Source organism: Azolla caroliniana, unplaced genomic scaffold (assembly GCF_043228905.1).
Source record: "Azolla caroliniana isolate FFs.n. ecotype wild unplaced genomic scaffold, voAzoCaro1.0.p SCAF_1, whole genome shotgun sequence".
Classification (NCBI taxonomy): domain Eukaryota; kingdom Viridiplantae; phylum Streptophyta; class Polypodiopsida; order Salviniales; family Salviniaceae; genus Azolla; species Azolla caroliniana.
In genome coordinates this window covers 31,174,174-31,190,298 of record NW_028230436.1, presented here as the reverse complement: position 1 = coordinate 31,190,298, position 16,125 = coordinate 31,174,174, and the positions used below count along the sequence as shown (strand labels likewise).

The 16,125-nt window shown below is 35.8% G+C and overlaps 2 protein-coding genes across 3 annotated transcripts; one reads left to right on the top strand and one right to left on the bottom strand.

Moving 5' to 3' along the window:
• Window positions 1-408: 408 nt before the first annotated feature.
• Window positions 409-7,582, top strand: LOC147869708 (uncharacterized). Its single transcript, XM_087332263.1, has 9 exons — window positions 409-628; window positions 2,345-2,423; window positions 2,538-2,602; window positions 3,555-3,615; window positions 4,815-4,855; window positions 5,464-5,730; window positions 6,477-6,556; window positions 6,891-6,984; window positions 7,246-7,582. Exons 1-9 carry the CDS (start codon window positions 413-415, stop codon window positions 7,348-7,350), a joined length of 1,008 nt encoding a protein of 335 aa, XP_087188389.1. The 5' UTR covers window positions 409-412; the 3' UTR covers window positions 7,351-7,582.
• A 2,357-nt stretch (window positions 7,583-9,939) lies between these two features.
• LOC147869707 (protein EMSY-LIKE 1-like) lies at window positions 9,940-14,875 on the bottom strand. Of its 2 annotated transcripts, XM_087332244.1 has the most exons (10): window positions 14,583-14,875; window positions 13,198-13,391; window positions 12,730-12,839; window positions 12,406-12,631; window positions 12,169-12,312; window positions 11,639-11,707; window positions 11,265-11,537; window positions 10,937-10,999; window positions 10,787-10,856; window positions 9,940-10,159 (listed from the first exon to the last, which is right to left on the bottom strand). In XM_087332244.1, the coding sequence occupies exons 1-10, from the start codon at window positions 14,605-14,607 to the stop codon at window positions 10,131-10,133; spliced, it is 1,203 nt and encodes a 400-aa protein (XP_087188370.1). In that variant the 5' UTR covers window positions 14,608-14,875; the 3' UTR covers window positions 9,940-10,130. The 2 variants fall into 2 exon arrangements, with proteins under 2 accessions (XP_087188370.1, XP_087188378.1); XM_087332252.1 differs by lacking the exon at window positions 14,583-14,875 and having other exon boundaries at window positions 13,175-13,312.
• Window positions 14,876-16,125: the final 1,250 nt, after the last annotated feature.

The following is a 16,125-nucleotide window of genomic DNA, read 5'->3' as shown; positions in this document are numbered from 1 at the left end:
CAATCACTCACATATATACATACATACATACCAATGAGGCCCTACTTAGCTTTTGATAGCGCTAGTCAAGTGAACCATTCACCGGAGACCCACACCCACCCACAATGGAGGCTTATTTCTTTATTTCTTAGCCCATATGAATTCATACGTCAATGGGCTTTGCGTGAACCCAGTTGAAAGGATATATGTATGGTATGGTATGATAAGGTATGTATGTTGTGCATGACAAACAAGAGAATTACAACTACAATTTATATGAATTCATACGTCAATGGGCTTTGTGTGAGCCATAGGTGAAAGTATATATGTATGTATATATGATTATATATGTTGTGCATGACAAAAAAGAGAATACAATTATAATTAATATATGTATGTATGGTATATGGTATGTATGTATGGCAAACAGATTATGGATGTATGTATGTTTGTTAGTATGGCAAACGTATTGCGAGCTCAGGCTCTGGCGCTTCGTCGATTCTCTTCCACTCACTCTTCCTTCCTTCGGTTTCCTGCCGCTGCAGCAGCACCTTCCTTTCATTCCTCCTCTTCACATGCTCCTTGCTCCTCCGCAACCCCAGCAGCAGCAACAACAATAGCCAATAGAGTCGATCTTGGACAAGACCAGGTATGGAAAACGAGGGAGATATAATTTTTGTTGTCATCTGTTAATGTACAATTTGGAGAGAGAGAGAGAGAGAGAGAGAGAGAGAGAGAGAGAGAGAGAGCCCAGATGGATGTAGCTCACTTGGTAAGGTTGCCCAATGGAGACCAGGAGGTCACGGGTTCAACCCCTACATTCCACAGTGGCGTCTAGTGAATTAAGAGATATGTATGAAGTATGTAATCGTGGAAATATTGGCTATTTAATTGTGAAAAATCAATACTTGATAAGCTGATAGGGGTGTGTCGGTGATGACGGTATCACTTTCATAAAACATACACAATGCATACAATGGTGCCATTGAGTGTTGGATGCAATATGTCAATCTCAACTTTTGTGTGAAAGCATTTCTTTGGGAGACAATGGTGGGTGATTTACCTTCCGTAGAGGCTTTAAAATGCTGACACATTTAAAATGATTTACATCGATCGAGGAGGCCGCCAAGCGTAGATTTCTTATGTAATCAGTTGCCAAAGCCATTTGTGTAGTTATATGGTACAATTCAAGCATGAGAATTGGGTTCCTGTTTGATGGAGTTTCACAATAGGTACATGGGTCGAAAAGATAATTTATATGGCAGGTTCTGCAACTAGGCTCCATGAGCATCTTGTCCCAGAGGATTTGCCTTTATATCAGCCGGTTTTACATCGTCATAGTGGGTTTAACTTCTCATAATGCTCTCACTGTTGTATGAACAATAAGTTTCTTTTTTTATTGTCACACGGTTTTAATATGTATTCTAATCTTATGAGAGAGAGAGAGAGAGAAGTCACTGATGCGTGACTGTCTCTTTGCCCCATTTGCGAATATAAAGCTTGATTTCCTATGCTGCTGACCCTTCAGCAAGCTTTGGGCAAAGTGGCATGGGTCAACATCTCCATTATTTTCCAGAGGGTGATGTACTTGTTGGAGAGGATAACATGCTTCTCGATGATGTGTTTGTTGGCTGGGCATCTGCTCACGAAATGTTACTTTCACTTAACCTCTCCTTGGCATAACTGGCAAAGTCTATTGACCCTACGTATATGAAGTATGACTTGCTTTGATCTCTAGTTGATGGGAGGAAACTATGAATTGGGTTATTGATTTGTAAGCATTATGGGAGATGTCGATGTCCATGTACCTTGATCTTTGTAGGAATTGATTGCTTAAAAATCTCATGAAATGATACTGGTAGTAGGCCATCTGTAGGAGATACTCTTTTCGTATAATCCTAGTTTTTTGGGCTATATAATTTCCATATCTCTCTTCATAATACCTTGGAGGGATGTGGTGTATCAAAAAGGTGACATGCTCTTGATGCTGAGGCATTTGTTTTTGAACCACTTCATCACCTGAGTAACGTGATCCTCCGTCCTCTTTTGTTTTCTCAATTTCCTTCAATGCTTTGGACTCCTTGCATGATTCTTTGAAGTAGCATTGTTCAGATTTGGTTCAAGAGGTCCATTATATAGAAACAATACATCTACCATCATAGGGGTTGGGGCCAACTCAGCTTGAATGACATCATGACTTGTAGTTTTCTTTAACATTCTGTAATTTTCATGTTTCTTGTCTCTTAACGTTTGTGCCACCAACCAAATCGCTATCAAGTTAGTTCACAGTTTTAAAGCACGTGATTATGTAAGGTGAATATCAAAATCATAGCTTACAATTCTAAATTTCAGATTTGTTGCTTAGGTTGTTATACAAGGCAAAGAATTGGCCATTGTACAACCAAGAGATGTTGATCAAGTTTTGGACATGTATATTAAGCAAGGTAACATATCAGTTGACGTGTTTTATGACTTAGGTTGTTATCCTTCAATTTAGGCAGCTTTTCTATTCTTGAGTGTAAGCTCTTATTTGTTCTTATAAAGATATTTCTTTATAGGTAAATTAGAAGGAGATCCATATTGGTGCAGGCTTTGGCCTTCTGCAATTGTGCTTGCAGATGAGGTATGCTTAGGTAATAGGGTCTGTTGTCATAATGTAATGGTAAACTTAATCGCATTGTATCATGCTATTTTGCAAGTGGAACAAATCCAGCAACAATAAGTGTGTTTTGTGTCCCTTAAGAATGAAGAAAAGAAATCTCGAAAAATATATATCAATAGTAATATAATTATCATGTATATCTATATCTTATTAATGTTTTGTAAACACACACACATCAGAATTTAGAACACAAATAGTAAATACCTGTGGTATGACCAGTGTCAAAAAGAAACAATTTTGTATGTGGATGCTAGATGTGCTGCATTTCTTAGTTGCTCTGGTCACTGCAACCTCATGATAGGGCATCCATTTTCATGGAACCATAGATCTTGTGAATGAAGCCCTGTACATCGCTGAGCCATGCTTGCATTTGTTGACCTTGTCCGCCATATTTATTTGATTGTGTTCTACCAAAATATTCGAGCTTACTAGATAGACATTTATATGCTTGTGCCGTTATACTTTTCATTTCTTAAATGAAGAAATCATTTCGGGTAATTGTGATTTGGGCTCAATGAAACATGACTGGATAGGCATTGTTGGCAAAAAGTTGTACATGTGTGAATAATGTGGAGAAAAGTTGAAACCATGACAAATATCCACATGGAATATATATGTTTACTTGTCCTCTCATTCATAACTGATTGACATTAGTTTCATTGCTTATATACTTTTTGAATTTTTTCCTATATCCTGTTCTTTTCATATCGCATAAGCTGCTTTAGGTTAATGAATCTAGGTGGTTTATCCATATTTTATCACTTATATTTAAATGTTGGTTTTTAATATGTATCTATAACAACCAAATTTAGATGAATATACTGGCAAAATTGTACACTTTGTGAGATCATTCACTCTACAGCTTTACCAAAATATGCATATGGATTGAATAATATGATTATTTTGGGTACAGATCTTAAAGAATCCCCAGCACGTGGCAAAGTTGTGTGTATGTGATTTGGGTTCTGGACTTGGTAAGGCAACACATACACCGTCTTCATTGCTGCTGCATGTTGGGAGTATTTATGTTGAAATCCTGAATTCATCAATGTTTTTATGAGCATTTTTATTGCTGTTTACTACCTTTTGTATGTAAAATTTGTCAATGAGCAATTATTTGTCCCTTTGGAAAGTGTGCTATGCCTGCATACTTTCTTGCAAACATGAATTGTGGAATGGTATACATGTGCCTCCCCATTAATTTTCACAAATACAGGTACATGCACTCACACACCAACTTATTGGTGAACCTACCACCTTCCTTGTCAGCCTAGTCGTCAGAAATGATGCAGAGAAGACCCTTCCAGTATCTCTTGGGCATAGTGGATTGCAACAACATGTGAGTGACAGGTTGCGAAAAGTTGTTAGCAATATGATGGCCAGAAGATGTCAACAGGTTGTGAATAATTAGATTGTCCAGTGAGAATAATGTATATGCAAGTATGACATAAATTATAATATATTATAAGTAATAAACAATATATATAAAAGCAAGATAGTTCTATAATGCAGACTTCATACAAGTTATTAAACTAATCACGAATCTTATAAAAGTAACGGAAGGTCTTATAAAAATGTCTTCAGCCATTTCATTTTAGTAGAAAGGCCCAAAAACAAGGTTCCATTGGTATTCTCCACCTTGCAACTTGATGTTTTTATGATATCAAATTGCTAGAGTAAACTATTTCCTCTTGGGAATCAAACTGATCTTGTTCTGTTTCAGGTGGCAAAAAAACAGAAAACTTGAAACTTCTTTTCTTGGTCTCTCACTGTTTCTGAAAGCTTTTATTATGGTTTTACTGTGTTTATTTGAGGAGAAATTGCGTAAAAACGGGCAGTAGCTTTTTCAGATGGACTTACCCCATCTCTCTGCTAGCTGCATCTATAGCTGTAGTTAATTATCTATCACTCCGCAGATGTTCTCAATCTTGTTTCGCTGCCTCCATCTTCTTCAACAGCTCCGCTCTAAGTTCCTTGCTGATGTTCATTTAAGAAACTAATAGTTTTCTCTTATTTGCTGATTCATTTTGCCTATATGTTGCACTCATGAGCATTTTTTTGGTAGTCTATATATTGATTTTGTTGTAATCTTGATTGTAGTAGCCATCCAGATTTTTAGTATCTCTCAGGATTTCTTATTGTGTTTAAATATTTCTTAAATTTATTGTTGTAGGTTTAGCCGGCCTAGCAGCTTTACTAGCTGGAGCAAAAGAGGTATGTTGTCCGATTACATGTGAGATAACAAAATGTTCTAGATAAAATTGAAAATTCCAATGACTCAGGATTGCCTGAAGTATAATGATTTTATGGCGCATTCTATATGTGAATCAAACATTCTACTTGTTTGAAATAAAAAAACGTGCATGAAAGCTAGTTGTATAAAATATAACTCAATTATTGTCAGATAGAACAATTGGAGAGAAACTGTGTTATGGATAGATAAGTGCAAAACTTTCTGCAACATGGTCTATCCATCAATATTTACGAGTTGAAACTTCTTTTCACCATCTCATGAGCTATTGCATATCTCTCCTTCCCTCTCTCTCTCTCTGTCTCCCCCCTCTTCTGTATATTCCTAGCATCATAACAGTTGATAAACAGTAGGAAGCTGATATGTGCTACCTAAAGGAATAAATGGACATGTATGCATATATGAGGAGTACATTTTTGTTGTTGTATCACTCTGATTTGCTTGTGGTCTTCGATGATCTGGAGTAAATGCAATCACATCTGTCCTTTAATCATTATCGTGCAGTTAAAACATAGGTTGTTTCTCAAATAGGTCGAGACAGATATAACTGAAGTTAATTGTTGAATTTCAGGTGGTCTTCTATGATCAGGAACCTCTGGCTTTGCTTTGTTGTCTCCTCACAGTGCATGCCAATATTCCCGACGCAACTACTAATCTTCCTTTCTTCATGGAACATATTTGCACTGATAAGACAAGTGAATATATTGAACATTTAACATCTGGTTTGGCACTTTGTCCTGATATATTTCATGGACCTGGGAAGAGTAAAACAGTATTGGCTAGGGCAGAAGTTTTTGATTGGTCAGAAACAAGGTTATCTTGTCAAAGGTTTGACACGGTATATTGTCAGTTTTTATGAAAATTGAACTTTTCTTTTGGGTATTTTCACTTCTCTTAGATTGATAATCTATAATCTTTGCCACTTCAGAGTATTGTCCTTTAACTATGCCCATCAATTTATGATTATTGAAGTTCATCATTTTTGTATCTGCACTTCTCTTTTTCCACTTCAGAATATTACCCTTCAACAATGCTTCTCAAATTCTGAATATTGAACTTTATTTTAGTATCTTTACAAATGATTTTGGTTTTTTTTTCTACTTTTAACAGGGGCTTGGTTCCCAAGTTTCCGATTGTGGGACTTGAACCCTCAACCTATAGCTCATAGCCATAGCTGAGAAATTCTGCCATTTTCCACATGAGAAAAAGTTTTAAAAAAATAATTCTGTCCATTCTCGAGGATATTTGTAACCCTGGGAAAATAATAGCTTTCTCTTTGCATACTGTAGGATACACAATTTCTTTATTAATCACTTTTGTTTTCTCTGGTCTTCTCTTCTGGAGAGGCCCACTCTCCAGGGTGTTCATAGCTTTAGCAACATAGTAATTTTAGCTTTATTCAATTTCTTTATCATAGACAATGTTTTATGCCCTGAGGGATATTTCAGATGCTTTAATTGGATCAACCTATTTACACTCGTTTTTTTACTTTTGTTTACGGCAAATATTGGGGAAATGAAGACTATGTTGATTTTTGCTACATAAATAGCATTTGATCTGGATAATAATATTTTATTTTGGCAGGTTGTTGCATGTGATGTGCTGTATGAGAAAAGATCTGTCTCATATCTGGCAGAGGTGTTACCCAAGTTAGTGCAACCCAAGTATGTCCATTCTTACTTATTTTCTTTTTGGTACCGTAATTCTTATATATATTAGTACTAAGAGGACGGAGCTGATTCCATTCTTACTCATTTTCTTTTTGGTACCGTAATTCTTATATATACTTTTAATGGCTTCACCTAGTGGATGCTAATTCAATTCCTAAATCCTTTTTTTATTATTTGTTTTTTTGCTTTTTAAGTGGATACTCAACAAATTCTAGATTTGTTAGTCTATTTTTTAAGTGGACGTTAATCTAAATTCTAAATTGGTTTCTAAGTTTGTTCAATAGATTTTAGAAAATCTTCTCTTTTTTTGTATCGTTGATGTGGGCAGTTCTGGAATGGTTATAATGGCTGATCCAACAAATCGAACACCACAAAATAGACTAGCATTTCTGGACTTGATGGAAAAATCTGCACCAGATGAGGTGAATGGGTTAGTCTTGTTAAGGTTTTTAATGAATTTCTAAGTAAATGAGGTTTAATTAGACTTTTGCTTTGAATTTGTGGAATACACTGATGAAGTTTTGAATTTAAAGTAAGATTGCTAAGAATTAGTATGGTATATTCGCATTTTTAGTAAATGAACTTAGAACTTGTAGGATTGCTAGGGTGTACTGGTTTTTTGTAAATGAGGCCAATTGGGTTGCATTGAACTCAGCACTTGGTTTAAATTGTTTAAATTTCAGGGTTTGAAGCTTAAGAAGATTGTGTGCTGCGAATCGGATGCGAAAACGGATTATGTGGAATTGATGCAATTTTGCTCTCCTGGTACAAATTATTCAAAAATATGAAAAACTTATATGCAATTTTGTTCTTCTGCTTCTATAAGGAAGTTTTAGGTAGTTGATTAAATTGTATAGACTATCATTTATTTTATTTTGATAAACCATGAGATTATCGTCTAAATAGTTCACCTTTCTTGTAAAGATTTTCTTACTTCTAATGTTGTTTCACTGTGTATGAAAAGAAATATCTGACTAATCTTTTCATCAGTGTCCATGAAATTTATCTTTATTATTATTAGATTGGTTCCAGTCTCTCTCACAAGTGTGCAGTGCAGCTGATATTACATTCATGGCTTACAATGTAATGTTCATGATGTATGCAATCACCCCATACTATTGCTGTCGTCATTTGTTCTGTTTTCATGATGTTTAAGCAAATTCATGAAATTTACTTGGAGTGTAGAAATTAAGAAGAGTCATGTGTTTATGATTTGGTTTAACTTACATATTATGCTCTTGATTGGTAAGGGAATGAAGAAGAGAGTAGTTTATGTGCAAATACTGCCATTCCTCTCTAGGATAATGTAAAAGAAAGGCCTGCTGATTGTTCAGTAAGTGCTGCACTGTTTATGGTTGTGAGCTTATAGAAGCGTTCACAAGAAAAACAAAGTATGAATTCACCAAACAACAAATATTTTAAGTACCACCGAGTTAATTGTCATCAAAATAATCAATAGTGTATCATTGAATATCTGGCTAGTTTATAATATTTATACTGAGGATAGGGAACTTTTCCACTGAAAGAATGCATACCAGTTGTTGTGGTCTTTTACTACAGCCTCCAGGATTTATACCCTGCTGATATGAACTGTACTACACAAGAACTACATGCTAAATTTTACATAATGACCAACTCTTCCCATGGACATGCTATGGAGAACTCTGCCTTTCGAATAACTTCACTGCTTTATTGTATGAGTGTCACAGAGCAATTTATGAAACACAATCAGATATTTTAGTACTAAACATAAGAGCTACCGTCACTGTGCTGCATGTGAGTATGGAAATTCTTTGCCACTCTGCCCCCACAAAGAATATCTTATGTCTCCTCTCTATCCAAAACAGACAAGAGCCGCTGACTACCACTGGCAGGATATGCAAGTCCGGGAATGTCTTGAATGTTCTTCTTGTTTGGACGAACTACCTATATAGGAAGAGGGCACAAATTTTGAATAGAACACCATCAAAAAACTAAAAACACTACCACTGGCTGGAGGTGCAAGTGCTGGAATGTCGTGTATGTTTTCTTTGATGAACTACCTATGTAGAAAGAGGGCACAAGGTTTGAATAGAACACCATCAAAAAACTAAAAACTGCACTTCCATTTTATGCAATTAATGTTTCCATGTCACGAAAGTTACTTGGACACACGAGAGTTCACCGCATATCCCATGTTTGCTTAGATGTAATGTAAGGATCAAGGGCGTTGATACACCAACAAGTGTACAAAATCTATAGTGAAAAATGTCTACTAACCTGAGCTTGCCTCATAACAAGGATCAATCATAATCACTGCAAGATGAAATGTTCCTAAAGTGAAATGATGCAACCTGTTTAGGGTTAGGTCTAATAACCCATAATGCTGATTTTACCCCTTGGTCTCTTTGTATGTGGCATGTTTAATCAATAAATGGTCCATTTCCTCTCAAAAGCCAACATTCATGCATCGCGTAGTCCATTAAGGTATCATGCATGTACTATACAATGTTCATCATAGAAGCAAACTTTCACATTACCAATTACACAACATTCATGTATCCCTTAGTCTATGTGCGTGAGAGGATTGCTAAATCAAAAAGTGCCATGCCAACTCTCAAAAGCCAATTTGGCAAGAATATTTTGGCATCATGTGCCCTCCATCACAAAAGAATACTTTCCAATTATCAGCGTCATATAAGAGAACACTATACATAATAAACCAATCCAAAATATCAACCTAGACACAACTTATGTTCTGAACATCCTACATAGCTATATCACTTAATAGTCTACACGTTTTACATGTACAATGATGTGATTAAATGTAGCAGCTTTAGTAGTGTACCCCCTATCTAAACTTGTTGAACATATTAAATAAATCCTTAGCTTCTTTAGTATTCCTTGCATGCATACAAATCATATCGATACAATAACAAATGTGCCTAGCTGTAAAAAAGTCATTGTAGGAAAAAGTTGGCCTCGAAATCCTTGTAAGAAACAAAAAAATGGATGTTTACGAAGGTCTTTTTAGCATATTATTTGGTGACTCAAAACATTTGTTTTGCACAAAGCCATGCCACCATAATAGGATACCTTACATTCCTGCTGCAGTGTATTAGATCGGTGTCAAATGCATGGATATTTTATAAACCACTTATTCAGGTTCTTGGGCAATCCACAGCAAGACTCCCATATATGCTTTGCCAGGAATGAATTCCAATCGTATGTTCTCCGTAGTGATATTTATTTATTTTTATTTATCCGATTGATTATCTATTTGTGTATATTTCTTGTAAACAACAAAGATAAGAGCAACTGAAATTTCAAAAACATTTGCCAGCAGATAACAATAATATACATGCCAACAACCCAATTTTTTTCCACAGTAAAGCATGTAAGACCAAAAAATTGGAATAAGAATAGAATTGTCATCAATTCACAGGAATAATGCTCAGGGAGCTTTACATGCAAGTAGCAAACTGCAATTTATGCAATTTGAAACTGCCATTTCCTTTCCATATTACTATATACCAGCAATAGCACCTCTACATGAAACAGTGACACAATTTTTCTGATGTCGACCTCCTCAAAAATCACCCTCTGATCCTCTACAGCCTGCACCATAACCAACACTACATACTATTTTTCTGCTTTCTTGGACATGCACGAAAAGAATAAATATTCAAAAGAAAAAACAGTGCTTGCATCAGGCAAACCTAAGATCACTGAATGTGAATGTCCATAGTAATCGGCTAGTTTATCACATTGAAAATGACCATGATCTCTGAGAGGATAGAGAGAAGTTGAATTGCTGTCTTATCCATGGCTTACAAGGCACATAAGCCACAATAATCACCTTATTGATATATTAGGATTATTGTCCCTGATTGCTAATGTAATAAAGAATTTACATTCTAGATCTGAGGCCAACAGTTACTTAACACATTGATTGTAGGAAAACAATTATTTATCCTTGTTCGAAGCAGATAAGATTTATCTCCATCTATCTATTTATGCTGTCTTATCTATCTATGTTGCAATGGAGGGCAGAGTGGAGCAGATGTTGAATTGCTATATATCTATGGCTTACAAGGCAAGCACCCAAACAGATGCTAAACGGAGCCATATAAACAAGATATCATATTTTAAGATGAACCAAAAAAATCTCAAGACATACAATAAGGGCATCCGGGCATAGAATACACAGTTTATGACATGTTCTTGGTTTGTCCCAGTACTTACCACTACTTTCTTCCTCATCTGAAAATTCCCCAATTTCAGCCAATGCCTTCCTCAGCATTTCCTCATGCTCCTACATAATGTTTACTTCAACTGAGTTGCCTTTTACCCAAACGATTCCATAAAGAGAGGTGATTAAAGTTAAAAACTAACCTTTGCAGCCCTCTTGACAGACTCAATTTTTGCCAGATCATCTTCCCGAGCAATTCTGTCAACCTGATGAGAGCATGCATATTTAATGGTAGCCTCACATAAAGAAAAAGAGAGCTATGTAGAGTTTAAACATGATACATGCAATTCTCTTAACAATATAATAGGAAATAACATCGGCAAAATTTTAGCACCAGAAAATGAGACGATAAAAACTAACAAACAGGGGATAACACTAGAATGTTTAAGAAGAATAAAAGTATATAATGCATATGAAACATTAGATGTTGTAAACACACATCATAACAAACTGAAAGATGCCAGAACTCACTCGTTTGATTAATGCATCAAGTGAAGGCAACTGGATTTTCTGGCATCCCTTGTCCTGGATTGATGAATTTTTCCAATTCTTGCCATGGACAACAGAAGGAGCAGGTTCCTCAAAAGAGTTTGCAGTTCCTTTGCTTATACTTCTGACCTTCCCACTGCGGTCTTTTCCTCCAGAATGCTTGCCTCCCGTAACCCCACTCTTAAAAGATCCTTTACCAATGGCAGAAATTGGTGGTACCCCATCAACAAACCTCAAGTCACCTGATGATAATAACTACATGCATTGCAATAACAGAAAAATAAATATAATTAGAAATGCATATAGTGACACATACAAATCAATGAGTTGGTCTCGAATGATGTTTTAAATCCAACCTCTTTGACATTCACCCATTCCCAGGACTCATCAACAGCATTAGCATTGTACACAAGAGCATGTGTATCCTGAAGCAAGTAATATCAAATGAATTCAGCACATAGCTGTGAATCTGTTATTTTCCCAATACTGGACACTACTATGATCACACAAGTACATCCAGAACTAGAGTTCTTCAAGTCCTTATCTTCTGCATTAACATTACCCTGGAGTAAAGCAGCATCAAATAAATTGAACCTATAGCAGAAAACCTGTATTTTACCCAACAATTGAAGATAAATACAATCATCCAAGCATTCTAAGAACATGAGGTGTTAAATGAACAAGTGGTCTTTAACCCACAAATTCTCATAACCATAAAAGTATCTCATAAATTAATTGCTTATTAAGTTAAGAATTTTATATGATTTACTATTAATTGCAGATTAAAAGCAAAGCAAAACATCCCTTTCACATGACAAAGTCAGAACAGCAGAATAAGTTATGCTTGAGACTTTTTGTGTGAATGTAACAAGAAGTTTACACTCACGTTTTCAGGATTATAATCTTTAATCTGAGCTTCATAAAATGCATTATCATCAGGCCACCGTGTTTGAACTCTTCTCCCTATCAAAGAATTAATTGTTGCTGAACCAGTGGCAGATGAGGAAATGGCCTTTGAATACTCATCGAACTGCAAAACTCAAAGAACATTTAAGATTGATCCATTACATGATTATTTATTTAAAGATATAAAGAATATTCTGTTATGGAAAAAAACATATACCCCTGCTTTGTTCTTTTTGTTGCTTATTGATACAACAGGTGGACCTCGCCTTCCAGAGAAACCAGGGCCTGAAGAAGGGGAAGGAGGAGCAGTGATTCTTGCAGGAGGTAAGGACCCCTGTGAAGTATCAGCAATTTTTTGCTTTCTTTGTTGAACATCTGTAGCTAACAGTGATGACCTTGCATATATAGGACCTATATGTTCATCATCCTGAGGCTTCTGTTCTCTGTTACATCATTTGCATACTGTTGATAAAAAAACAACGACAGAAAGGGGCACAAACCAGTACATGTTTTAATTAAATTCCATGGCAATAAGACTAACCTGCTTGCACAGTGACCAATATTAGATTCAATGCTATGCAGAATCTTTAAATGTTGATCCATAGTAATCCTTAAATGTTCCCGTAATTTTGCCATTATCTCACATTTATCCTGAAAAAAAGTAAGAAGCTTGAACAGTGAGCATTGAGCCAGATATCAACCTTATAATAAGAAAGTCAAATTCATCGCATTGATCAACTGGAAAGAGGCTAGGAGAAAAAGGGAAAACTCTGAAGAACTCCCAATTTTTTCTTTGTTTCCCCACATGCTCCAGAATTTCTGTTATTTCCACAAATATCCTTAGTCAATCCCCTATTTCCCCTTTCTTTCTTCCAGGAGTTCACCAAGGGTCACTTGGAAGAATAATGAAAACAGGGGGGCATTTTGTAAAATGGATAACAACTTTGGTATTTCAGATTATTTCCCAAACAAGTACGGCAAACTACTTGGTTTTAGCAGAGGTCACAACCCAAGCAAGAGCTCCAGTTTGCTTTGTGAAGGCCCGAAGCACAGCAACATAAGCATCATATTCCAGCTTTTGAAGAGGTATGTCTATACTTCTCTGACCCCGGCAAGCTCCATTAATCTCCTTTTCACTTCCATCAACTCTTCCAGATCCAAAAGACCGGACATGTTGAGAAAGAGTCACATCATCCTCGGAACCTGCTCAGAAAAAAGAGGCTTTCCTTGTAAGTATTGTGGAGATTATGCAAGGTTTTTGTATTGGCATTTCCTCGGTCAGCTTTACATATTTTATTTCTGCTCCTATGATTTTTCTGCTGTACTTATTCTTCGTATACAAAGACAATAGATGTATACATAAACTTACCACCAAGCATGATCGACTCAATAAACTACTACATTGAATATAATGTCTGGCCTTCAGACTCAAATCTGCACTCATACATGAAGTACTTTATTTTAATGTTCTTCCTTTAGTATAACTACCTTTAGCAATCTATCAGCATGTCACACCTACCAATAAAAATAAAGTGAGTGATTATAATATATTTCTTTATTCCTCAACCAATTCACATAACATAAGTTTTACAAGCAGTGAACATGATCAATGAAATCCACTCGTATATTATAAAGTTGTTCATTTTAATGGCCTTTCTTAGTTTAGGAATCTATTAACATGCCATAAATTTCACAACTAATTAACATGATAGATTCAATCAACGTAAAATACCTAAAGTATTTCATTTAAATGACCTTTCTTTGCTTCGGCACCTATAAACATATCACAAATTTTACGAGTGAACATACTCAGGTCAATAAACTGCTAAATTCCATACATATCTCATCTTCATCCTTAAGTCGTTAGTTTTCTTGGCTTCAGTGTGCAAAAACCTTCCATTAAAAAGTATGCAATGCATGCCCTTTCATGCTTCATTCACAATTTACAAAAGAAATCACAGCGATGCAAAAACCTTCCATTCAAAAGTATGCAAAGCATGCCCTTTCATGTTTCGTTCACAATTTACAAAAGAAATCACAGCGATGCAAAAACCTTGCATTCAAAAGTATGCAAAGCTTGCCTTTTCACGCTTCATTCACAATTTACAAAAGAAACCCGCAACGATGCAAAAACCTTCCATTCGAAAGTATGCAAAGCATGCCCTTCCATGCTTCATTCACAATTTACAAAAGAAATCACAGCGATGCAAAAACCTTCCATTCAAACGTATGCAAAGCATGCCCTTTCATGCTTCATTCCTAATTTACAAAAGAAACCAGCAGAGATGCAAAAACATTCCATTCAAAAGTATGCAAAGCATGCCCTTCCATGCTTCATTGACAATTAAGAAACCAGCAGCGATTAAGTTTAAGCTGTTTTCCAGCGAAGTATACCACTAGCATCGAAGCCGTAATCCATGCTTTTTTATAGCACGATGATGAAGAAGAAACGCAGCTCCATGTTCATGACGAGGAGCGTGGAAAAGAACCTTCTCCTTCTCCTTCTCCTTCTTCGTCTTCGTCTTCGTCTTCTTCTTCTAGTCGATGAACAAGGTTCGGCCTTCTGTTGAAAGGAAGATTCTGATGAGGTCTCTAATACAGACAATCACCTGAATGCGAGAGAACAGAACGGATTGTGGAGCTTCACTCTCTGTTTATTGTTTTGATGGAGATTAGAAGGTCATGTGTTCAACTCCTACATTCCACACAAGTGGCAACTAACAAGTTGAGAGAACATGTATGGACTCTCTAGTAATAGAGAAGCGAGAAAGCAAGGTTTTGATCCCAAGACCTAGAACTAATAGTCTAACAAGTTACCACTAGGATATGATTACCAATTTGAAGACTATCAAATCTTCAGGGCCGACAAAGTTTTTACAAGAAGTTATATTTAATGTAACAAAGATGTATTGAACTAGGGACATGAGCAAACATAAAATACCATTGGTGTTCCATACCATTGAATATTACCTTATTGTATATATTAGTTGTTGAAATAGTAAATCCGAAGAAGAGAGCAAAGAATATGAGATGAGACAAACATAAAATACAATCAATGAACCATACCATCGAATATTACCTTATGTTATATATAGGTTGTTGAAATCACAAATCCAAAGAAGAGAACTTAGCCTCTCTAATAGAGACTCAACAATGTCTCCTCAAGATGTCGTAATGAAAGGGGTCACCAGTTCCCTTTATATAGTTAAACATATAAGGCTACTCTCAAATGTCATAGGTCTTTATGGGTTTGTCCCAGCTCCTAAGGTAACCAATTTTTGACGATCGTATCCTTAAAACATTAAAATTAGCCATTGAATTTATTTGTAAGGTTAGCCTATAACAACACACCACTTGATTGTATTGCTTGCTAAGAAGCACATCAACATATAGCTTCATCATACCATCTCTTCATTGTATCCCGCTTCAATGCTTTGCTTTTAATATAATTACCATCGCTATGAGTTGATGTTAGATATGCATGTAAAGAGAGCATAAGAAGAAAATCAGCAAAATGGAGAATAAAGAATTTCTGATGTTCCATTCTCCACCACTCAAATTCTTTGTTGCCAAGAGACTCTCACAGTTGTAAATAACAATTCGTGCTTTTGTATTTGACAATCCTGTTTACACATATGGGGCAATTGTCAAAATTTACATTTTGAGCATATCATGGTAATTACTCTTGCTATGATTCAAACTAGTTTTTCTCAATCTTCACATACAACCCTGTTAATTGGATGTATTGGAGCACAAAGACCACAACTTCAACAAATATGACAATCGCAATACCATTTAAACAATGGTTCTTCAGATTTTAGCCATTTTCACTTTATACCATCTAGTTCAAAATTTTCGTAAGTAACTTTTACTTGAAGTAGTCGAATGAATATTGTTCATAATTGTTACGATATACAAGTCACCATATTTGTACGTT

Bases quoted from the DNA above. Each gene is read 5' to 3' on its own strand.
- LOC147869707 (XM_087332244.1), bottom strand. From the start codon at position 14,607: ATGGATTACGGCTTCGATGCTAGTG. The intron at 13,392-14,582 runs GTATACTTCGCT...TTTTCTGAGCAG, and splicing joins TTACGGCTTCGATGCTAGTG to GTTCCGAGGATGATGTGACT. The intron at 11,708-12,168 runs GTGAGTGTAAAC...TACTTGCTTCAG, and splicing joins AAGATTATAATCCTGAAAAC to GATACACATGCTCTTGTGTA.
- LOC147869708 (XM_087332263.1), top strand. From the start codon at position 413: ATGGATGTATGTATGTTTGTTAGTATGGCAAACGTATTGCGAGCTCAG. The intron at 5,731-6,476 runs GTATATTGTCAG...TTATTTTGGCAG, and splicing joins CTTGTCAAAGGTTTGACACG to GTTGTTGCATGTGATGTGCT. The intron at 6,985-7,245 runs GTGAATGGGTTA...TTTAAATTTCAG, and splicing joins AAAAATCTGCACCAGATGAG to GGTTTGAAGCTTAAGAAGAT.